Below are 21,626 nucleotides of genomic sequence, written 5' to 3' on the forward strand. Positions count from 1 at the left end.
TTGTAGCACTAGCGGGCCCGAGCACACAGGCGATTTCAAACCTGTTGCGGTCGGTGAAGTGAGAGCGATCAATGACCAAGCGCTCGTCTCTGCGTTGGAAAGGATGAATGCTTCACTTCCTGTAGCCAGCAGATGGCGCTGTGATTTTAAGTCATGATTTCTTTGTAGATGTCATCAGGTCCCGACTCTTGTCTTACATGTCTAGTTTGGAGTCAATTGGACCAAATATGTCTGAGATACAGAAGCTCGTGTTTTGATGGCTTGTTATCAAATTTTGACGCCAGGCCATGGTAACACGGTGTGATGAAATCAAATATACCGAGTCGGTTTATATCTCCATTTTGTTTAGGTGACAGTCACAGAAGTTGAAGTTGATCTGATGAAAGCCCTACAACAAGTTCATCAGAGTAAAATTTTAGAAAATGGCCACCAAATCCAAAATTGCCGGCTTCCTGTTTGGTTTAGCATATCTATCCAAGAGACTTATTTCTTTGTCATGAAAAGACACATGTCCCTATAGATTTTTGTAGATGTAGGCCAATTGTAGTGCGGGGGCTGACCTTTAGGGGGCTTTAGTCAGTGATCTTGCCACCCCTATTCCTTAAAACCATATGAATATCTTCAGAGGGGGGCTGTTTGAGGGAGATTGACCCATGAACATGGAAGTTACAGCGATTTCGTGTGTCATGGCAAGTTGATGACCTTTGATGCCACGCCATTAATAATGCGCTTGACGAAAAGTCACAGTAATCTTATATCTTCATTATTCGTGTGGATCGGTGAATGCTAAATGAGGGGCTTTTCTGTAGGTGGCGCTGTTGAGGTATTTTGATACGCCCATTTCAAATTACTTCAGAATACGTCAATTTTCACCACTTTCTAATTTACTTTTACTTTTTGAGCATGGGAAAGCTCTCAAAAAGCCCATTCACTACGCTCGAAATAATCCTTACAATTTCAATAGGGCCTCCCACCGTTTTGGTGCTCTGGCCCTAATAAACCTATTTCCCAAAATGCAGAACTTTTCTTTTATATTTAAGTTGAGACACTTTACACTTCACTTCTATGCTGATGATTCAACTCCATCTGTTCCAGAACTACTACTCCTCTTTCCTGACGCAGATTTCAAAGGATTGACACAGCAGCCTTTATAGCAATATTCTGTTTATTTACATCAAATGTAAACATTCAACTCTTAACATGAATGTACGTGTAGTAAAAGGCATATTTCACTTGTATAAAACACAGAATGTAAACTCTTGGCAACCTTGTATGTGAATGCTGAGAAGGAAACATGAGGAGGGAGAGAAATCTTTACAAATGCAAAACGGTTCCTCCGGGAATGTGCAGTTTTTGGCAATGACAATGGAAAAACAACTCTGTAAATATTGCAGTGTCATGATTCTAGATCTTGGTTAAAATAGAAAAAAAGCTTCCTTCTAACCTACATGTACTACGATTATCACAAAATACATTTATTCAATTCAAGCGGTAATCGTGGGTCAGACTGACGCTGATCTCCAGTGGTTTACTAATTATATATTTTTTAAGTCGACCTGGAAACACCGTAAGAAACCCTGCAATTGTTTAGAAACGCTGGCACGAAAGTGAAGCAATTTAGCTGCAAATTCTGAACTCTTTCAAAACACGCGATGTCCGATAAAGTTGCTGGTCTTGAACCCTGGCTTGACCCTTCACAGTAGCACACAAGCATTTACAATACGTCAAGTTGCTTCTCTTTTTTTTTTGCCTGCACGGTCGTCGCATTGTGTCACAAAAATATATCGGGGTCAATGCGTTGTTCGTGATTACGTAACAGTACCGTTGAATGGATTTGTACAGCATCAACATTTTCAAGTTTCATCGTATTGTAATTACTTAGTTATTTCACCAAAAAAAAGCAACTTACAGTAGCTCTTACAGTTACCTGACTGCCTATTAGATAAGAATCATCAAAGTTCAGAACATCAAAACCATAATTAAACAAATGATATGACTGATGGCAGAAAGGATGAGAAGTCCTTATTGAACAGAGGCCGGCTCCACACGTACACAGGTATTTCATAAAATGAGGGGGGGGTTTTAATATATAAATCTATGTCCCCATGAAAATGCAAAAAACACGCGGTCCGTATCGTACCAAACCAACAGGTGGCGCTATAACCCCAACTGTAAAGCCGTGTTGGCCAATCACAACACTGGACAATGACATCACACTGAAAATTGAGTGACTGAACATCTTCAACCTGGGAGGAGTTTTAAAAAGGTTCAGTTTTCAGTGACCCTCAAACCTCAGTGCGAACCAAACACGCGATTTGAAAAAGGAAAAACACCCGTGTACGTGTGGACGAGGCCTCGAAAGAGAAGAAGGGTAAAAGTTCCATCAGTCCCACTCGATGGCGAGAAGCTCACAGCTGACGTCCCACAGTCTCCTCGCCGTCTCCTCACTTCGTCCCTGTGGGGCGACGAAGGCCGGGGCGCAGTCGCTGGAAGGGAAGACGGGGGGGAAGGATTATTACGGAAAGGTTTATGATAATGTGAGTCGTCCCCCGAGGAGCAGGATCCTAATTTGTCTTTCACCTTATGTGTGGTGACAAGATGAAAAGAGGGACTTTAAAATGAGGCAATGGAAGGATCTATACCGCCGTACAATTTGTTTTATTTTCCAGTATGTTCATATAAAATAAACTTATAATGAAGCCGAACTTCTTTATTGACAATTCACAAGGAACTCCTGCTGCCCCTGTTTCTGATGGCTGGGGATTTATCATTTTATCAAGATAGCAGGATGGTGATGTTTAACAGTTTATCAGTTAAATGATCCATGGATAAGCATTACATTTGGAAAAGACATTCATGGTCCCCAGAGGATTATTCCTTATTAATTTGGTGATCCCGACTTTTTCCACAGCGCCACGATGACATTTTTGTTTTTCGTGATAAACATCCTGACAACTATTTGATGGATTGACGTGAAATTTTGTTGCAGACCCTCATGTCGTCAAGCTATCGTTTACATTTAGTACATTTACGTCACAGAGCTTTGCTGCCGACTCTGAAGTCTTATTACCCCGATTAATTGATTTTTAATTTATCAATTAATTAATACATTTTATTTGGTTTACAAAGTGCTTCACAGGCATAAAAACATCAAATACACATAGATAAGACACACAATTTGTTTCAATGCAATGAAGAAATGGAAACGATTAAATGAATAAAGTAAATAAATAAAAGAGTAAATTTAAATGATGATTGATATTCATTAAGATAACCGAGCTCTGAACCCACTGGTTGTCACCCACCTGAAGTGTTTCCCAGAGACCGAGTGCAGCTCCTCTGCCACAGCGCAGTAGATGCTGGTCTGGGCTCCTTCCCGCGGGGTTTTTACAAACGTGGAGAAGAACGTCATGAATATCGTCATGAGGGTCGAGTGTCGGATCAGGTCGGAGTTCACCGTCCCCGGGTGGACCGAGTTCACCGTCACGTTGGTGTCTGAGAGAACAACAGATCAGGTTCCCGATAAGAGCCATGTGGGGGTTATAGGGACAATAATGACATGAGGGATTAAAACATCAAATAATGATAATCGGGCCAATATATATATATATATATATATATTAAAAATGGCAAAGATTACTCAGAGGATTTTTTTTTTTTAAACCCTTGTGACAAATACATGTAATTGAGGCTTGACATCTTACAGTTTAACCTTAAACTTCACATGAATAAGTCTAAATAAAAAGAAAACACATTTCTTTGACAAGATTTAACAAAACAGCTCTCGTCACAACGAGAGATTTCGTTGGTTTCTCATCTGCACTGTCATGTTAAATACTTAAAAGAATATTATTTTGGTGTACTACCTGGTCAAAGGATTAGTAAAGACCATTTGTTGTTGGTCTACATTTTGTTTATCTCTTTCCTCCTCTTCCTCATCACACAAAGCATCACTAACCCTCTGCTACTACATTTGCCAGAGAAAAGCCCATTGTGCGTTCTCCCATGTTTTGTGTGTGTGTGTGTGTGTTTGTTTGTTTGTGTACCTTTGAGTCTACGAGCCAACTCTCTGGTAAACATCACATTTGCCAGTTTGCTCTGGCAGTACGCTAATCCACTGTTGTAGCTGCCCTGGCTGTGAAGGTCGTGGAAGCGGACCCAGCCGAAGTTGTGTGCCAGAGAGGAGACCACGATGATCCGGGCCGGCGCGCTGCGCTTCAGCAGCCCGATGAGGAGAGAGGTCAACAGGAAGTGACCTGTCAGAGGGAAGACAGACGTACGCTGAGCCGGGTGGACACTCATTATACTGAACCTGGGCATTTATTTACTAATGGACAAAGGTTTACTCAGTATCGAATATTGGTTCAATTTATACTTTCTTGTCGAACATGGCATCAGACGTACGTGAGGGGAAATAACAGCAATGGGAATAACATGAATTCATTGTAAGATTGTAACCTCTGCTTTTAACCCATCTGGTGCAGGACACACAGAGCAGTGGGCAGCCATAAGGTAGAGGGGAACAAGGTGCCTTGCTCAGGGGCACTAGACAGGGTAGGGAGAATCCTCTGGGATTTTTGGATAGATCAATCCAGGTTCGTCTTTTTGTTGTTTCTCCGTGGAGTCGAACCAGAGACGAACCAGAGACCTTTTCTGCCCATAGTCCAAGTTTCTGCCACTAGTCCACCAACTCTCAACCTTGTATATGTTAATATTGATGTCCTCTCAAGGTGAATCTGTTATTATCATGCAAGTCTTTAAAAAACGAAATTAAACTATCAAGCAGAACTTTAACTTTTTAAAAGACTGCGTTGCCTTTCCAGTTGTGAATGAAATGTGCAGAACATTTATTTCAATGATTCGTGGGTTCCAGTAAATCTCCGTGAGTTCTTACCCAAGTGATTGACTCCGATGTGCATCTCAAAGCCATCGATGGTTTTGGTGTAAGGACACATCATCACACCGGCGTTGTTGATGAGGATGTGAAGACGATTCACCTCTGAGTAAAGAGAACATCACATAAAAGAAACATGGCCGCTGTTATACCTGTTAAATAACAACACTCTGGAGCCTTGTAGGAGGATGTGAGCATTAAAGCCGCCTCTGTGTGGTCACCTCTGAGGAATTCCTGTGCAAAGGCACGTATAGAGCAGGTATCTGCCAAGTCCAGCTCTCGAACCTCCACATCTCCATCGGGACACGCAGCTCGGATGCTGGCCGCAGCCTCCTCGCCCTTTTCCACGTCTCGGCACGCCATGATCACCCGAGCCCCTGCCAGGTGAACAAATCATTATGTAAACTGTGAACCAGACAGAAACTACATTCACACTAGTCAGGAAAGGGCCCGTGATTTGTTTTATCCAGGATCTTTTTTATTTAACGTTGTGAGAAAAGACGTTTCACAACAGTTTTGTTGATTTCTGAGGGACATTATTCACGGTTCTTGATGAATAGAATCATTCATAGTTAGAAGAATGATTAATGTGTGTACTTTGGTGCAGCGTGATTGAATTTAACGGTACTGTTGGTAGTTGGTGAGTGTCACTGTAGTTGTTTTAAATTTGTACTGTAAGAACTAGACACTCGTGTGTAGGATTGTTCCGCCTAGTGCTGACATTCTTGTTGTCTATACCACTATGTGATCATTTACCATATTGTCATAAATCCCGATTTAAAAAAGAAGGTATTCGTATAGCATCAGTATTTGTTAATCTTACAGCCTCCCCCTGTATGAGACCACAGTTTGGTCTTAACGGATGTAATAAGGAGGTGTCGTGCTGAATTTGAATCCTGGATTTGACGGTAGAAACCCAAAGGTCACCTCTCATCACCAGATCCCGGGCGGTCTCCCTCCCAATCCCCGTGTTGGCTCCAGTGATGAGGGCTGTCTTCCCATCCAGACGAGCCGGGGACTTGCACACTCCTCCGGCTGCATAACTTCTGTGGAAGCACATCACAGATTAACACCCTGATCTCTGTCCTGCACCAGAGCAGATATCCATAAACCCTTCTGTCCCCATTGGAGTTGGGACATATGGACTCATGGCTCAATAATTCACAGAGAAACTTGGATATGAGGCCACTGCTGAATGGTGAGGCCCTCGCCACTGAGCAGAGAGCAGCTTCAGCCAATGGGAAAGCACAGGAGCCCACCCACTCCCCACGCTGAGGCTCCTGATTGGCCCAGCTCAGGTGGAAGACACCCGGTTCACCCGGCTGCAAAAAAAACCTCCCACCACAGCTCCCATCATCCTTTCTGTAGAATTGATTCTCTGCTCAGGACAATGCATCAGCGTCGAGGTTATTTGGAATAACCCTTAAATATGACATATGACTTAAATGTATAACGGAAACGCATCCTTAGACATAACACCAGTGCAATGATTCTGTCCTGTCCTGTCAACCAAACCAGCATCCAGTCCTGAGTGGGTTCTACGTGGGTGCACTGGTCGCCACTCACCGTATGTGGGATGCGAACAGAAGAACCAGTAACGTCACTGCTCCCAGTCCAGCGACCACCGCAAAAAACAACATGATGCCGCGGATCCTCTGCTCGTCGCTGGTTCTGAGGCTGAGAGAGAAGCTGCAGCTGAGGAGGAGGAAACAGCTGATGTCGAAGGGGCGGAGCATGCACACATACTGCCAGGGGCATCATGGGAGTGGTAGTTTTTTATAGACTGGGTAGAAGGTAACACACAGGCTGGTTTCATTCCTTTATATTAGGATTACTCACTATTTATGTTGGCATGTTGTGTTGACTTTTATTGTGGAAACTTATGTTTGTATTTTATCATATTATATGTTCTATTATTAGAGGGAATTGCATTATTTTTATGATAAAGATTTGTTTTGGACATTTTAATAGATTGTGTGTCTCCAGAGGCTTAATCTGACATTATGATACATATATACACAGGAATTTAATCATATCCAAAACCAACTTCATAAAAGAAAAAGCAATATTCACAAAACACAAATATAAATGCTCAATTTTAAAAGGTGCATTATATCTCAAAATTAGTTTACATCCTAAACATTTTTAATTATAACTAATTTAATTCAAAATAGTATAAGAATGTATAATTAATTCGATTTTTGTTTTACATTTTTATTATAAAATCAATAGTCAATATTAATAAAGTTTTGTCACCTAGTTATGTTTGAAAACTACATTTCAACAACGCTCCTGTCACCGCCTGTCTACGTAGCGCCTGATTAAAATGGTCATCGGCTGGTTGTTGAGATTCTTTCCCTCAGATCTGTTGTTATTTTGTAAGTTGTGTAAGTTAAATCTTGTCTTATTCATTTCTAAGTATTATTTCCACCGGGATATTATTAAAATCCTTGTTATTATTGTTGATTTCTGATCAGGCGCCGGAGGCAGTCAGTCACGAGGTCCATCCTGCGGAAGAGTCGATGAGATCTGATTATTAGATCGAGTCGGTGACGTGATCGATATTTCGGGTTTCCTTCTTACAGAAGTGAATTAAAATCGACCACGCGTCGACCAGTCGATCAGAGATGTCGTCGGAGGAGTTCGAGAAGTTGCATGAGATCTTCAGCTCGATGTTCGAGGAGCTGAAGCTGATTCCAGACCGAGCTGCGAGGAGCCAGGGAGGTAAACATGTTGACGTCAGCTAACCAATTAACTAAATAACGGACCAGCTAACCAATTAACCAACAAGCTAACTAACTAACTTACATACAACTTAACCAGTTCTCCTGATGGTGAGTTCTTGTTTCCGCAGAGGAGAGGAAGAGGCTGGTGAGAACCTTCGATGAGAGACATGGGGAAGCTGAGGAAGTGGTGAGCTGCTCCCTCCTTCTCTATTCCTCTGGACTTGTAGTTTCACTTTGTAGTTCTAGTGTTGTTTTGTTATTGATGAACTTGCTTAGTTTTTAAAACCTTCCCTCAGTTTGTGATTTTAAAAACACTGTGATTAGAGCATATACAGTCTATGGATTGGAGTTTACAGAGATGAGCTGGAACTTTATCGATCATCACAGAAGAACTTTATTGTACATCAACAATCTGTATAAACATTCTACACAAACACAAACACACACCAAAACAGCAACAACAACAACTGTGCAATACTTACCCGTATTCAAGTAGTCAGGCCTCAGTGTTAGGGAGTCAAACAGGTCCTATATTCATATATCGGGAAGTAAAACATAAAATGATTCACAAAATGTCATTATCGAACCCTCACTGCAAAGGAAATGTAACTGAGACTTGCTATTTTACTGTTTCATCAAGCTACTATAATTATATTTAAAAAAAGTCAAGTTAAATAAATACATATTAGGCTTATATTAAGATGTTTATTAAATGAAACATACGCATACATTTGCAAATTTTCGGTTTGTTCATTGTGTATAGTAAACATTTTCATACAGGTAAAATTGTTATAATTTTGTATTACATATTGTATTTAGTATTCTAATTTTATTATTGTGTATTTAATTAGTTATTACACATTTTTTCGTTTTTATTATCAACTTCTTGTTTAACTGCTTTATTTTCGCTGCTACGAGGCTTCTGTGCAAATATAGTTCCCCCCATAATACTCTGAGAACCAGTGTGATGATGACCTTAACAGAGAAAGGTCCTGTGCTCATCTGTCTGCAGTTACAAGGAATGGAGGAGGAGCTTCGCGGCGCCCCGACTTCGTATCGAAACGGAATGTCTACGAAGCTGCGCCTGTACCGCCGGGATCTGGGCAAACTGCAGAGGGACATGAAGAACTCTGCTCCCGGCTTCGGCTCCTCGGCCCAGCCGGTGGGAGGAGGTCATCAGGGAATCTATTCAGCAGAGAACCAGCAGAGTGTGAGTTTGAGGCTGTTTGAGCATTTCACCACGAGAGGGACAGACCCCAGGACACCTTGCATGTCTGTGTGACTGTTTGCAGTGAGGATATTTAAATCAGAATCAGGCAGATGTTGAAGGACTTCAGTCCCTATGTTCTCAGCCCAGTCCCAGCCTCCTCCTCCTGTCCTCTGAATAAGTCCTTTCTTCCTCCCTGTTGTTGTCCTCTGAAAGTCGTCTTCTTCTCATTAAGGATGGCTTTGATGTCTTTTGTTACCCATGTAAATGGGAAACAAAGACATCAATGCCTCCTCACCGAATCCTTTTATCTGCAACCCTGGTGGGTTTTTCTATGAAGTTTAGCGGGGACGCCACTTTCCCAGTCGCCAAGCCGCCTTCAGCGCCATCAGCTGATCCCTGGAGTAAACAATGTGGTGTGGCAGAACAAAACGAGTAAATCCACCGTGAAAAAACAAAACTCTCCACACAAACATGTTTGGAGAGGACTTACAAAAGAAAAATCTGATGTGTCAAAGGAAAATGTATGAAATAATACACCTTGATTATGTCAAAATACTGTTACTGGTTAGGTTTCTATTTTGCTTTTTATAAATACTGGCTTATATAAGATGTATTTACAAACAGACATTTTGAGTGTCATTGAAAACGACATTTAAAAAGCTGTGTGTCGAGGTAATTAAGAAAATAATACAAATGTTTATGATAAGAGAAAGCGAAAGGGAGTGACTGTTTGTTTATTTCCTCTAACTATGTTTTTTTCAGTACCATTTATCCTGTTTTGCTCTGTCCCTTCTCCCCACGCTGAATGCAGACTCACCTGCAGTCCCAGAGAACCTTGCTCCTCCAGGGCACAGAGTGTCTGAACAACGCCAGTCAGAGCATCGAGCGCAGCCAACGCATCGCCGTAGAGACGGAGAACATCGGTGCCGACATCATCGAGGAGCTGGGGGAGCAGCGGGAGCAGCTGGACCGCACCAGGAGCAGAGTGAGAATCAGCACCTGATTAATACCTATTGGAAATGTCCAGTTAAAATGCTTTTGGGTTGGTATAATTTAGTCTAGTTGTGGTCAGTTTTAAGAGAAGCAGTTCAATTTGATGTGATCTGTTTTTTAAATCTCTTCTGTCTTCTTGTGTAGTTGGTGACCACCGGAGAAAACCTCAGTCGAAGTCGAAAGATCCTTCGTGCCATGTCTCGGCGGTGAGTGTTATCCTAGAGGAGGTTTTACATTTAATTTATCTTGTTCGATTCAATTTCATCAAATAAGTGAATGGATGCTCAACTTATAAACAAATAAAAGGAAGGTTCTTCTCTTCAGTCAATACACAAATTGACCTCATTTATTTAACTAATTTCTAATCCACAGATAGGATGTTAGTTTCATTAAACTCATTAAATAAAATCTTCCTTGTGAATGATTGTGGAATAATGACCAGAGCCTCTGCTTATGTGTGATTCATTTTCTTTCTGTCTTGTAGGCTGATGACAAACAAGTTGCTGCTAAGTGTTATCATTATAATGGAGCTGGCGATCCTGGGCGCTGTGGTTTACCTGAAGTTCTTCCGAAAATAACCGTCCCCACCTCAGAGGAGTCTCAAGCTCCTGATCCAAGAGCAAAACCCTGATTCTCTGCATCTGTCTCCATCAACTGTCCAGTAGCAATAATGCTGTTCTGCTGTCTCCAGCCAAATTTTTCATATTAGTGCAAAGAAGGACAAGAAGAAGACTCAGGGTGGAACTGAAGCTTCACTGAGAGAAGATTCAGTCCCTGAGCAGGTGGAGTTCGTTCAACGGGAAAAACAAACCTGTCAATGGGACCAAACCCAGAGGACAAACTGTGAAATGAGATTTGCACTGTTTACTCAGACTCTTAATGCCAATGATGCCCCGTGGGACTGTGTTCTGTCTGCTGCTGATTCCAGAGAAGATCCTGGATCAGTCAGAGTTGGGTTGGATTACTGCATCATGTAAAGACTCTGTGGTTTGGTGACAGTGCTCACGAAATGACAGACGTTTGCATATCAGCTCTGTGAGTTTAAAACAAAATTATCTTATTGGGATACTTCCTGTTAGTATTCTACATTATTGTATTGTTTATTATGTTTATGAATCTGAGCGACAGTATGTGATGAACTGGCTCCAGCCGAGTGTATTTTCCTAGAGTCCTCATGCTCAGTATCCAGATGGTTATTTTGAGCTAATTTTTTCAATTCTCTGATTTGAGAAGTAAATCAGTCAGACGTACGAATGTGTAAAAAATGTTCTCAACAGTTAATGATGTTGTCTAATCGCTGTATAACACGAAAATCTCATGTCAGAACTAAGCGTCTTTGTTCTTTATTTGACAGTCAACACATTAAAGCTAATGTTTAACCTCATCATGCATCGTATCTGGTATTTCCAGGGAATGCAGCCAAGCAGGCCAAAGCTTTGAAATAACATCCGCTGTGGAGCTGACGTCACAGATGTGGATGAAGCCGCGGCCCAGGCCGGGTTAGTGCTGGGTAAACAGCATCTGTTACTATGGAATTAATTCTCAAATAATAGGTGATAAGGTTATTTTTAGTGATATGTTCTTGAAGTGGCACATCTGCCACAGTGTTGTTCTCCTGGGTTAGAGAACATGCCGCGCTGCAGTGACCTGGTTGTGTGGATGAGGTGGGTGAGGGCTGGAGAAGACATTTAATAATTGATTAAGCTTGTATCTGAAATGTGCCTGTAGATTTCCTGAAAACCTACAACACCAGCACACCTGTTTTTCTGTCCTTAAGTTCCTTTCTTTTGTACAATGAATTACATAGTGCAAGCTATCATGTAATTACCAACGCCCCACCCTGCTATGATAAAGAACCTGAAGATCAATTCATGGATCCGCCTGTTTATCTGGATTCGCTCCAATTGCTTTGTTTGGGTCGTGCCCCGCCCCTCCACAAGCTGTCCCGTGGGTTGATGCAAAGCGGTTCAGTTGAGTAATCTTACATAACCTTGGCGGAGGTATCAATGTGACCATTGAATCTCATAATACTGTTATCTAGTCCCAACAGTGGCCTTGTAGTAGTGGCCTTGGCGGCAGCGTTAGTCAGCCCGAAGTGAAATAACTCAATATCTACTGATCTGTTGCCATTACATTCTTTCCACAGTCAGTCATGGTCGTTAGAGGGTGAATCCAAAGCACTCAGATGAACCTTACAGGAAATGAAGCAAAAACTACTGTACAAATATTCCTTTTAGCTTCAGAGGATATTTTGCATTTGTTTAATGTGTGACTTAAAAGTGAGAAAGTGGCCAGTCAGCCTTGGTGAAGGTATCTGAATCCTTCACTTGTGAATTATTTCACAAATTTCTGTCCTGATATTCCCCAGAGGACAAAAACGAGTTTTGACTTTGGCAATTTGTCATCATCTAAAAGGGTTCTCCTTCCAACACTTGTTTATGATAAACACTTGCAGAACTACTAATATTACTGTCACATCCCCACTTTACATTAATACTTTAACTCAGCTTTACTATTACTGCAAATATTAACATGTTAAGTAACATGGTCAATGCTAAAGGTTGTTGACCCACAAACAGTGTGCTGGCTCACAGACTGTTGGACCTCTAGGGTATTTTCATGTCTTGTTCAAATAGCTATGTTCTTGTGTAGAAGTTAAAACATTGAAGTTTTACTGGATTCCTTAATAAAGTAAAATGAGGGAGTCAATAATACAACTGTACACATGAACCAAAAATGTCAGCACATTTATGGGAGACCAAAATATAAACTCTGTTACAAGGACAATTCATTCAGTGGCCTCATCACGTCAAACATCGCTCACTCACCTCATTCGTGAGCAACAACTGATTAATCATCAGTTCATACTTAGACACACAGTAAGTCTAGTACATGTACTGTACTAGCAGGTTCAATGTGTAAATACAAAAACTCTAAGGAAAATACAGTAACCACACCTGGTCCAAAAGTGCAAACACATCATTACTAGTTTTTTAACTAACTGGCACAGACTCAGTTCTCAGAATCCATGCTACGTCTTGATTCATCATACCTCTGAGGCAGGTTCATTAACTTGTAAACCAAACACATCATAAATATGTGGCAACTTAGTCCTCGAATACTTAACTTATTACTGTACATACAAAATAAGTTAGCATTGCTGTTAAAGTGAGTAGTCTTCCCATCAATAAGAGTAGTGGTTTCTAAAGGAACTAAGGTATTAATCTATGTAAACGTCTCTCACAGGTTTCATAAATCCAGACGTAATTTTTTTTTGTGTTAAACACGACAATAAACAGCAAAGAAATGGGAACAAAATATTTGAGCTACTGTTAGAATCAGTCTTTTCAGTTCTGAATTAAAACTGGCGGAATGCTCAGGGATGACGTTGATAGAGTCCATAGCTTCACGCCCTCAGAGGCGGAGCTGCTCTGTGTCGTCCTTCGCAGATGGAATCTCGTCGATGGACACGTGAGCTCCTTCTCTCGTCTGTCCAAGAGACGACGCGATGACGTTGACCGCTAAAGAGGCGGTGGCCTCCACGGCTTCTCGGTTGGCCCCTAGCACGGGGTTCACCTCGACCAGGTCCATGGCCGACAGCAGGCCTGCACAGCAACACAGTCACAAGTTAGAAACTAAGACCAATGGAAGTCTTTTATTGACTTGTATCTGTCTCTTTAAGCTGTTGCAGACATGCTGGTATCTGTCTTTTTGTGTACCTGTGTTATGGATTTCCTCTGTGATGTAGATTCCCTCCCTGTAGGTCAAACCTCCATTCACTGGCGTTCCTGTGGCGGGGGCGAGAGACGGGTCGAAGGCGTCGATGTCAAAGCTCAAGTGGATCGGTCGCTGTTTTCTGTTTGAGAAGGAGAGAAAGAGAAAGTTTGAATTGATAGTTCACACATGGACAAACTTGACTTAATCACATACACAGTAAAGTACATTCAACCTTATTGGAACAGTCGTGGAATATCGTCATCACGTGAACATACCTTGCCATAAGATGGTCAAAAGTCATCTCCATAACCCTCTGGATGCCCATTCTGTCGATATCCCTCATGGTGAAGTACTGGATACCCAGGTCCTTCAGGATGTTGCTGCAATGAACACAAGAAAATTAAAAAAATTGAAGTTAAAACTGCTCTCCCAGTGCTAAAGTTCACATCAGCCACACACAGTAAAGCGCTGGTATCTACTCACCGCTCTCCGGGGTCAACGTCCCGCAGACCGATGTAGACCAGGTCCCTCGAGGAGAGGAACGGCTTCAGCCAAGAGAACCCTGGGATAGCTGGCATCTGTGGTGGATGGTAGAATATAGTTTAATATGGAATTTATGCAAATGTGGGGAATCAAATTATCCTCCACCATCAGGTGAGATCTAGACTGTTTATAATGTTGGCCCATTTTTCATTCGTCAAAAGTATAAAAAAAGACGGCAGACACATTCAAATTGAAAGGATGATATGCTTTTTATGGTACGATAGTTAATAGATATAAAAATGGATAAGATAGCACCGTATACTGCTGCTGTGACCTTGTGCATTTGTATTTTTTTATGAGAGTTTCCAAAAGTATCTGGCTTTTTAAAATGTAAATAAACTGTTTCTACTTCCAGAAAGTTCAATATTTGAATACATGTTTTAACAGGTAAAAGAGACATCTGTTTGAAGAACAGTAGACTCAAAGCCGCCGAGGGGTCAATGTGTTAGTGGCGCCTTGTTATTGAAGAGCATTTAGATTGAGCTGAAGGCGTCTCCTCACCTTGTCTTGTAGTTCTTTGAGCATGAAGGACACAGGCTGGCCGTGCAGGTTTCCTGATGGAGAGGTCATGGGCGTGTTGATGTCTGCGTGAGCATCCACCCAGATGAGACACAGGTCGGGACACTGCTGGGCGTGACCGCTCACTGACCCGATAGCCAGGCTGGGGAAAGGAGAGGACAGTCTTTTAAACATCTGCTGTTTTATCAGTCGAATCCAGAACCTGAGAGTCTCTGCAGGTCGGGTCGTGGTTTTAATTTTAGATCCCACATTCTGAGCTCATTTACCTGTGATCACCTCCGAGCATCACGAGGGTGTGGCCTGCTCCGACGGCTCTGCTCGCGGCTCCAGACAGCATCTTATTGGCCGCACCCACAGAGCGAGGAGACTTCACGTCCATGTAGGGTTCATCCTTCTCCACGTGGTGGAAACTGAGGTCTCCAAAGTCATGGACAGAGTAATCTGAGGAGCCGAAAACAAGCTGCCGTTAGAAGGAGACACTTTGTGCAGTGTCACTCTTTGGATGCAGTGTACAGTGACTCAGCAGGTGCTCAGCGTGTCAGTCTGGGACATGGAAGCAACCTGGCATCTGAAGCTTCCTGACAATCTCTCTAATCCTCAGGACACATCCCTGGTGTCTGATTTGAAAGAATGAGGCTGACTCATTCAATGCAAGTGAACATTAGTGACAGAGCACTTTCCATTTGCCCTGTTTCTCTCCCCAGCTCAGGTTTCAGTCAGTGCTTTGGCTGTTGCAGAATTTAAAGAGGAGGGGGGGGGGGGGGGGGGGGTGCCGACTGTGAAGTAAACAAGTGATGTGATCCACCATATTGAGGGTTCATCTGGCAATGTGAGCTTTGATGGCCGTGTTGCGTTACTGTGCTGATCCAAGGGGAACCAATGAGGTTCATTGCCATTCGTAGACAGGACAGGAATAGCTCTCGTCTTCCCGCAATCCTCAACATCTATTGCATGATAATTCAAAAAGCCTGTTAAAGCAGTTACTGTCAAATTCTGTCAAAGTTAATAACTGCTGTTTTTACTGTAGTTAAATCCTAGTGTGTGTTGGTTTAATTATATATATGTTACATTCAAACCGAAACCAACCATGACGGTGTGAAGATTTCGAGACGACCTGGTATTTAGTTCACTTTGGGTTTGGTTCAGAAGAGTAGTTAGAAAATTAATAGCACTTTTACTTTTGAAGTAATATTGAATTTCAGTTATGTTACTATCTGTGTATTATAGCTTAATATTTCAAAAAGCAAGGGGGTCGTTGCCATCGTTATAATTATCCCTATAATAAATCAGGGAGCGACCTGATGGTTAAATGGTTAGAAGACAGCCCCGGGTTTGACCCCTGGCCAGTTGGACCATTTCCTTCATTTCCTCACGTTTCCACTCTCCCTGACCACACTGAGTGTTAATAATAATATGGCAGATTCGTGTATTATTTATTTAGTAACACCATGAAGCTGCGGCAATTAATCTAAACACAAAATAAGTTTTAAAGCACATTACTCATGGTTCTCAAAGAAGCACCCATCTGCCCCTAACCCAACTATATTATTACATTCTTTATTGTATTCTAGACCAAGATTTAGCAACAGGATTTGAACCTTAAACATGTCAAATGATGTTATCTTATGTAAACTGCAGTGAAATATCTATACATCTGTAATAACTGCATGCAGGTGTGTCAGTGTCAGTTCCGGATGTTGATGCACCCGGCTGAGCTGGTTGCACAACAGCTTGTGTTTACAGCTGATAACAGATTCCCTGGCACATTCTCTGCCTCTCTGGGTCTGTTTAATTGGCTCCAACAGGTACTAATGGCCTTAGCTGTCACACACCTGAATTATCCATCGCATGGTCACACAGCTCATGTCACTAACAACCACTTATCTCTCTCTGTTCCATTCACATGGGAACTAAGGGTCCGTGGGACTCTGTGTTCATGTGAACTGTGGTATCATGATAGTAGGCTTATATCTGTGGGGTATTTATAGCGACATTATCATATCTATTGTATCCAGGTTCAAGTATTCTGCAATCAACACAGTTTTGAAACCTTTGGAATAACACTATTTTTTAAATGATTACATAAAGTACGGTTTAACTGGTTTGAACAGATGTTTGTTTATGATATTTTCTTGTATCTCTGTTTTTTCCTTTTCAGTGTCGTTTTATTCTGATATGTTATGCAACACACTTTGTAACCTATGTGTTATAACAGTTTTATTATAAATATCTTAATAAATAAAAACAGAATAACTTATCATGTAATTACTGCACATTATAAAGCAGATCATGAGATGAAGCCCTGGTTGATTTGGACTGAATGTATTTAGTGTTTGCTATGGCAGTGTATAAATCTGCAGCGTCCTTGGTGCTCATAGAGGACTTAACTGTGTCTAGACCACAAATAGACTTTAAGCACCTCAGGCCTGACGTGATAGTGACCTGATCATTCTCAGTGGTATATTTAAATCCACCCTCCCCTCTACAGCATTACTCCTGTCCTAGCTGTGGGACCTTTCTACTTCCAAGCACAATGCGAACTCGGTGACCTAACCTCGCTGGAATAAAGGGAGGATTCTTTCCAGTCGAGGCGTCCTCTTACATCTGCACAGCAGCAGCAGCAGCAGCTCGTCCCCTTTTGTCCGCAGAACAATAACGATAAAGAAAAAGGGGGTGGAGTGTGTGTACAGTGCAGATGAATGAATGTGCAGTGACGCCAGTGGAAACAACCCTCCTCTCAGAGCACGTTGAGCTGCAGGAACCAGTGACTAAAGCGGACATGTGGCACCACGAGTAACGAGAGTGAACAAATCACCACGAGTACCACCACAGTGTCTAGGTCGTGTGAACCTTGTTTCCTCCTGTGTAGAAAGACTGGAGTCTCTTCTGATCTGTGCTCAACCATTTCTTCACCGTTATCACATTTTCAACCGGGATTTCCATCGTTATGTAATTTCACTGATGGAATTCGTGCACTGCGCCTGTTTCGTGTTTAATCTGCTGTCAGACTTTGTAACGTTCACAGGGAATAGAAACCGGATGATGGTGATTCAGCCTATTTAAACTATGTCTTTAACAGAAGTAGTAAGTACAGTATATTTAAATAACCAACACCTAAAGATGCTGGTGGTTTAACCTGTTTAAACTATGTATTTAACAGAGGTAGGTACATTATATTAAAGGAACCAAAACGTATCGATGAGGTGGTTTAACCTATTTAAACTATGTATTTAACAGAGGTAAGTACAGTATAATTAAATAACCAACACCTATAGATGCTGGTGGTTTAACCTATTTAAGCTGTGTCTTTAACAGAGGCAAGTACAGTATATCTAAAGAACCAAAACATAAAGATGATGTGGATTAACCTATTTAAACTGTGTCTTTAACAGAGGTAAGTACAGTATATCTAAAGAACCAAAACGTTAAGATGATTTGGATTCAGCCTATTTAAACAGTGGTGAATACAGTATATTTAAGGAACCGGAAAAGAGCCAGTCCCGGTCCTCAGGTCAGGTGTCTCCCGGTGATCTGACCGGAGAACCGGAGGCTGTGAACAACATCCCGGGTTACATAACGCTGCGGACCCGCTTCCCTCACCTACCCAGCCCGGACAGCCTCTCGATGAGCCCGGCATCCCGGATCACTTTGGGTCCGTGCTCCACTCCTCTCCTTTTCTGTCGGACACAAATAAAAAGCCCACGAGGAAGCTAAGTGACCGATTAACGGGTTTTTTAAAAATAAAAAAATTATCTACCCGAAACTTCCCCCGGAGCTTCTCTTACCTGTCCTCTGGAGAACGGGGCCCCGAGCACCGCCACGGACTGAGCCCGGCTCTGCGTGCGGCCGTGGCCGAGCTGGGTCCGGAGGAACCGGGTTAAAAGTCCCCTGAAAGACATGGTCCTCAGCGGGATGTGACGAGAGAGAAAAGGAACGCAGCCTCCAGACAGCGGAGCGGAAAGAGTCTGATGAAAGCCCGCCGGGATGTGGCGCTGTGTCGGATGCTGGGGGCCGGGTCTTAAGCCTCCTCCGTCCGCTGAATATTCATGAGCTGCCGGGGCGGAGGACCGGAGAACCGGCGGGGGGGGGGGGGCGGGTCACCGGGTCACCGCCACCGGGAAGCACCGCCGGGGTTCTCCCGCACGTCCCGCAGCTTTATCACGCACACTGCGCGGTGAATAACCCCACGAAATACGAGTTTATCCCGCGTTTTTCAACTAGAACGTCCTGTTCCTCATTTAGCCGTGACGTCAGAAGACACGACACACCTTCGTGGCGGCCAATGGGAGGCGGCGCAGGAAGTGGGTTCGTCCGGTGGGCGTGGCCTGCGAGGGAAGGTCGTTTCCCCCATGTGTTTGTTGTGAAGCGCCCCTTTCTTTTTTCTTTTTTCTTTTTTTTACCGCAGAGTCTCGTCGAGGTGGAAATTTCCAGAGCCGCAGCGGAGCGGGGGCTGATCGGCTTGTTTACATTGAAGCGTCTGGTCCTGATTGTGAGTCCACTCGAGTCCAGGAGCCAAAAACAGATCGGGTTTCAGGTCAGGCCCATTTCCAGTGCCCACATCTTTCCACCTCTTTCCGCAGGAACAGGTGTCAGCTCCCAGTGCCGCATAAACAATCACACTTCCCACACCAGTACAAAATACAGCTTATTTGGGTCAAAGTTTCACATTCAAATCCCCATGCTTCCTTAATGCTTATGTTTATGTTTATTTTAGTTTTTTTATATATCTCTAGTTTTATATTTCAACTTTTATTCTTTTCACCTTACATCTGCTGTACCACAATTTCACAGGCTATGTTAGTCTAATGAACAGCTTTGTATAGCTTAAGTGATTTATCTTTAAATATGTATTTATATTTGGCTTCAATGCTCTGCCTCTGTAAATTGTGTCTCTTTCAAACACCTTATACTTAAAATATTTATATTGTCAATATCTCCTTTAGCTCATATTTACAGTGACAGCTTTGTAGTAGTTCTGGTGGTTAGACTTTAATCTTACTGCAGAGAACTTATTCTGGACCTATTTTGACCTTATATTATTCTTATGCTCTTGTGTTTGACTGTTTTGTGTGACACTGGATAACTTAATCACCCTCTGGTTTAATAAAGTATCCCCCAGAAATGTTGAAGCATTCAAAGTAAAACTGAAAGTAAGTTTCAACAATGGATTATTATTACTCACTTTTTTTTTATTATACACTACTGTATATGGTTTTATATCACTTCCTTTATGTCCGGATGACACTTTTTATATCCCCCATTAGTTGTTATTGACTTAACAACTAATGTTAACTACAAGCTACTGGGTCATCTATTACAGTTTTTAATGGGCTTGGGTTTGTCCTTGTTATCTTCACACGCACAGTAACATGTCATGGAAAGTGCAGCAGTGTTAAAGCAATAAATCATGATAATGTTCTTTTGACGGTTTCATGTTCTCATGTGGAAACTGCTCGGTCAATTATCACATCACATGTTGTTATGTTTTATGGTGTCCTGTGTTTTTCATGTAATCTCTAAGTAAAGCTGTTTATCAGATAGGTTAAGGGGGGTATAGTGGCAGAAAAACACTCAACTATGGGTACCTACATCTGCCATATTATGTAATGTGCAATGTTATAACTGCTCCTACAGTTGTTTTTTATAACATCTTCTCTTATCTCAGAACTTCTCACCAGAACCTTTTGTAGCGGAATGGGCTAAGATTGAAACCATAGGACTTTTCATCTTATTGTGATACAAAATATGGTTTATTCTAAAATATAGACAATTAAAATACAAAAGTCAACACTTTATTGTTTATTTGTAAACAAAGCCTAAAATAATATTAACTGTAAATGTTTAAACATCGTCACACACATTGAACCTGAACTGTGAACCTGTCAACATGTTAACATGTGACATCTGACAAAGTAAAGCATTTGGCGCCACCAAGCGTTTAAAAATGGAGACTGCAGATAATTAAAATGGGGGTAAAATATTTTAGTTTGGTAAAACCTCCCAGAATTAAACCACGCCCACAGACTGTGAACTCATCTGTGACTAAATCTAATAATCCACACACTGTACATTATTTAAATTATTAAATGACCATCGCAGCTTCTATTATAGATTTAGTCGATTTATTTCAACTGTTTGACATTTTGGTCATGTTGCATTTTTTTTGACAGCTGTTGTTTTGCCTTGTTTTGTTCTGTGCTGTTTTAGTCCTGTGTATTTTGCAAAGCGCCTTGTGACCGTGTTTGTATAAGTGCTATTGAAATAAAGTTCATTATGAGGATGATGAACATTGTTGTTGTTATTTTACCACCTTAAAGGTTCAGTGTGAAGGATCTAGTGGTAAAGTTGCATGTTGCAGCTGAAACCTCACCCACCTCTTCCAAATATGAAGGAGAACCTGCAGTAGACTTCAGTTATCATAAAAACTCAAAAGGTATTTAGTTTGTCCGGTGTAGGCTACTGTAAAAAACATGCCGACTTCCGTAGAGAGGAGACACTCCTAATGTAAATATAAAGTATTTTTATATATAAAGGGCCCATTCTAGTGCAAAGAAAACCAGTTTGTACAATTTAGATGACACACACAAGTGAAAACAAAACTAGGATTATTCAATCTATTCAATTTCTGCCAATAGATCCCTTTCACTTAAATCTTACACACCGCACCTTAAAATAAGCTCAGATAAGACTCAGTTAATCCTGAAGGGAAATTCTTGTGCCATCATGCTCCAAGATAACAGTATCAACAATATATAATAGAAAAGAATAGAGTGAATACAACAATATAGTATTAAATCTACGGAAGAGGATTAGGGCCACTGTGGAAAAAACAAGTGAGTTCTGAGTTTAAACTCAGAATTCTGACTTAAATCTCAGAATTCTGACTTTAAACTCAGAATTCTGAGTAAGTTCTGAGTTTAAACTCAGAATTCTGAGAAAGTTCTGAGTTTAAACTCAGAATTCTGACTTTAATCTCAGAATTTTCCACACTGGCCCTAATCCTCCTCCGTATAAATCTAACAAT

At 41.7% G+C, this 21,626-nt stretch overlaps 3 protein-coding genes across 4 annotated transcripts; 1 reads left to right on the forward strand and 2 right to left on the reverse strand.

Moving 5' to 3' along the window:
• Positions 1-1,164: 1,164 nt before the first annotated feature.
• On the reverse strand, positions 1,165-6,560 carry rdh12 (retinol dehydrogenase 12). 2 transcript variants are annotated; one of them, XM_061082629.1, is made up of 7 exons: positions 6,461-6,560; positions 5,822-5,937; positions 5,116-5,271; positions 4,895-4,999; positions 4,047-4,256; positions 3,306-3,495; positions 1,165-2,486 (listed from the first exon to the last, which is right to left on the reverse strand). In XM_061082629.1, the coding sequence occupies exons 1-7, from the start codon at positions 6,532-6,534 to the stop codon at positions 2,384-2,386; spliced, it is 954 nt and encodes a 317-aa protein (XP_060938612.1). In that variant the 5' UTR covers positions 6,535-6,560; the 3' UTR covers positions 1,165-2,383. The 2 variants fall into 2 exon arrangements, with proteins under 2 accessions (XP_060938612.1, XP_060938611.1); XM_061082628.1 differs by having other exon boundaries at positions 5,822-5,940.
• An 850-nt stretch (positions 6,561-7,410) lies between these two features.
• Positions 7,411-11,207, forward strand: vti1b (vesicle transport through interaction with t-SNAREs 1B). Its single transcript, XM_061082607.1, has 6 exons — positions 7,411-7,618; positions 7,749-7,807; positions 8,633-8,830; positions 9,642-9,815; positions 9,968-10,029; positions 10,308-11,207. The coding sequence occupies exons 1-6, from the start codon at positions 7,522-7,524 to the stop codon at positions 10,399-10,401; spliced, it is 684 nt and encodes a 227-aa protein (XP_060938590.1). The 5' UTR covers positions 7,411-7,521; the 3' UTR covers positions 10,402-11,207.
• A 1,348-nt stretch (positions 11,208-12,555) lies between these two features.
• Positions 12,556-18,617, reverse strand: arg2 (arginase 2). Its single transcript, XM_061082784.1, has 8 exons — positions 18,388-18,617; positions 18,207-18,279; positions 14,869-15,043; positions 14,585-14,744; positions 14,024-14,118; positions 13,816-13,920; positions 13,543-13,679; positions 12,556-13,428 (listed from the first exon to the last, which is right to left on the reverse strand). Exons 1-8 carry the CDS (start codon positions 18,499-18,501, stop codon positions 13,238-13,240), a joined length of 1,050 nt encoding a protein of 349 aa, XP_060938767.1. The 5' UTR covers positions 18,502-18,617; the 3' UTR covers positions 12,556-13,237.
• Between the last annotated feature and the right edge of the window lie 3,009 nt (positions 18,618-21,626).

This window comes from Limanda limanda, chromosome 12 (assembly GCF_963576545.1).
Source record: "Limanda limanda chromosome 12, fLimLim1.1, whole genome shotgun sequence".
Taxonomy (NCBI): Eukaryota; Metazoa; Chordata; class Actinopteri; order Pleuronectiformes; family Pleuronectidae; genus Limanda; species Limanda limanda.

Coding starts and splice junctions, on each gene's coding strand:
- vti1b (XM_061082607.1), top strand. CDS start 7,522: ATGTCGTCGGAGGAGTTCGAGAAGTTGCATGAGATCTTCAGCTCGATG. Junction 7,808..8,632: donor ATGGGGAAGCTGAGGAAGTG/GTGAGCTGCTCC, acceptor ATCTGTCTGCAG/TTACAAGGAATGGAGGAGGA. Junction 10,030..10,307: donor CTTCGTGCCATGTCTCGGCG/GTGAGTGTTATC, acceptor TCTGTCTTGTAG/GCTGATGACAAACAAGTTGC.
- rdh12 (XM_061082628.1), bottom strand. CDS start 6,534: ATGTTGTTTTTTGCGGTGGTCGCTGGACTGGGAGCAGTGACGTTACTG. Junction 5,272..5,821: donor CCGGGATCTGGTGATGAGAG/GTGACCTTTGGG, acceptor TTCACCTGGCAG/GGGCTCGGGTGATCATGGCG. Junction 4,257..4,894: donor CATCGGAGTCAATCACTTGG/GTAAGAACTCAC, acceptor TCCCTCTGACAG/GTCACTTCCTGTTGACCTCT.
- arg2 (XM_061082784.1), bottom strand. CDS start 18,501: ATGTCTTTCAGGGGACTTTTAACCCGGTTCCTCCGGACCCAGCTCGGC. Junction 14,745..14,868: donor ATGCTCGGAGGTGATCACAG/GTAAATGAGCTC, acceptor TCCTTTCCCCAG/CCTGGCTATCGGGTCAGTGA. Junction 13,429..13,542: donor AGAGGAAATCCATAACACAG/GTACACAAAAAG, acceptor GTTGCTGTGCAG/GCCTGCTGTCGGCCATGGAC.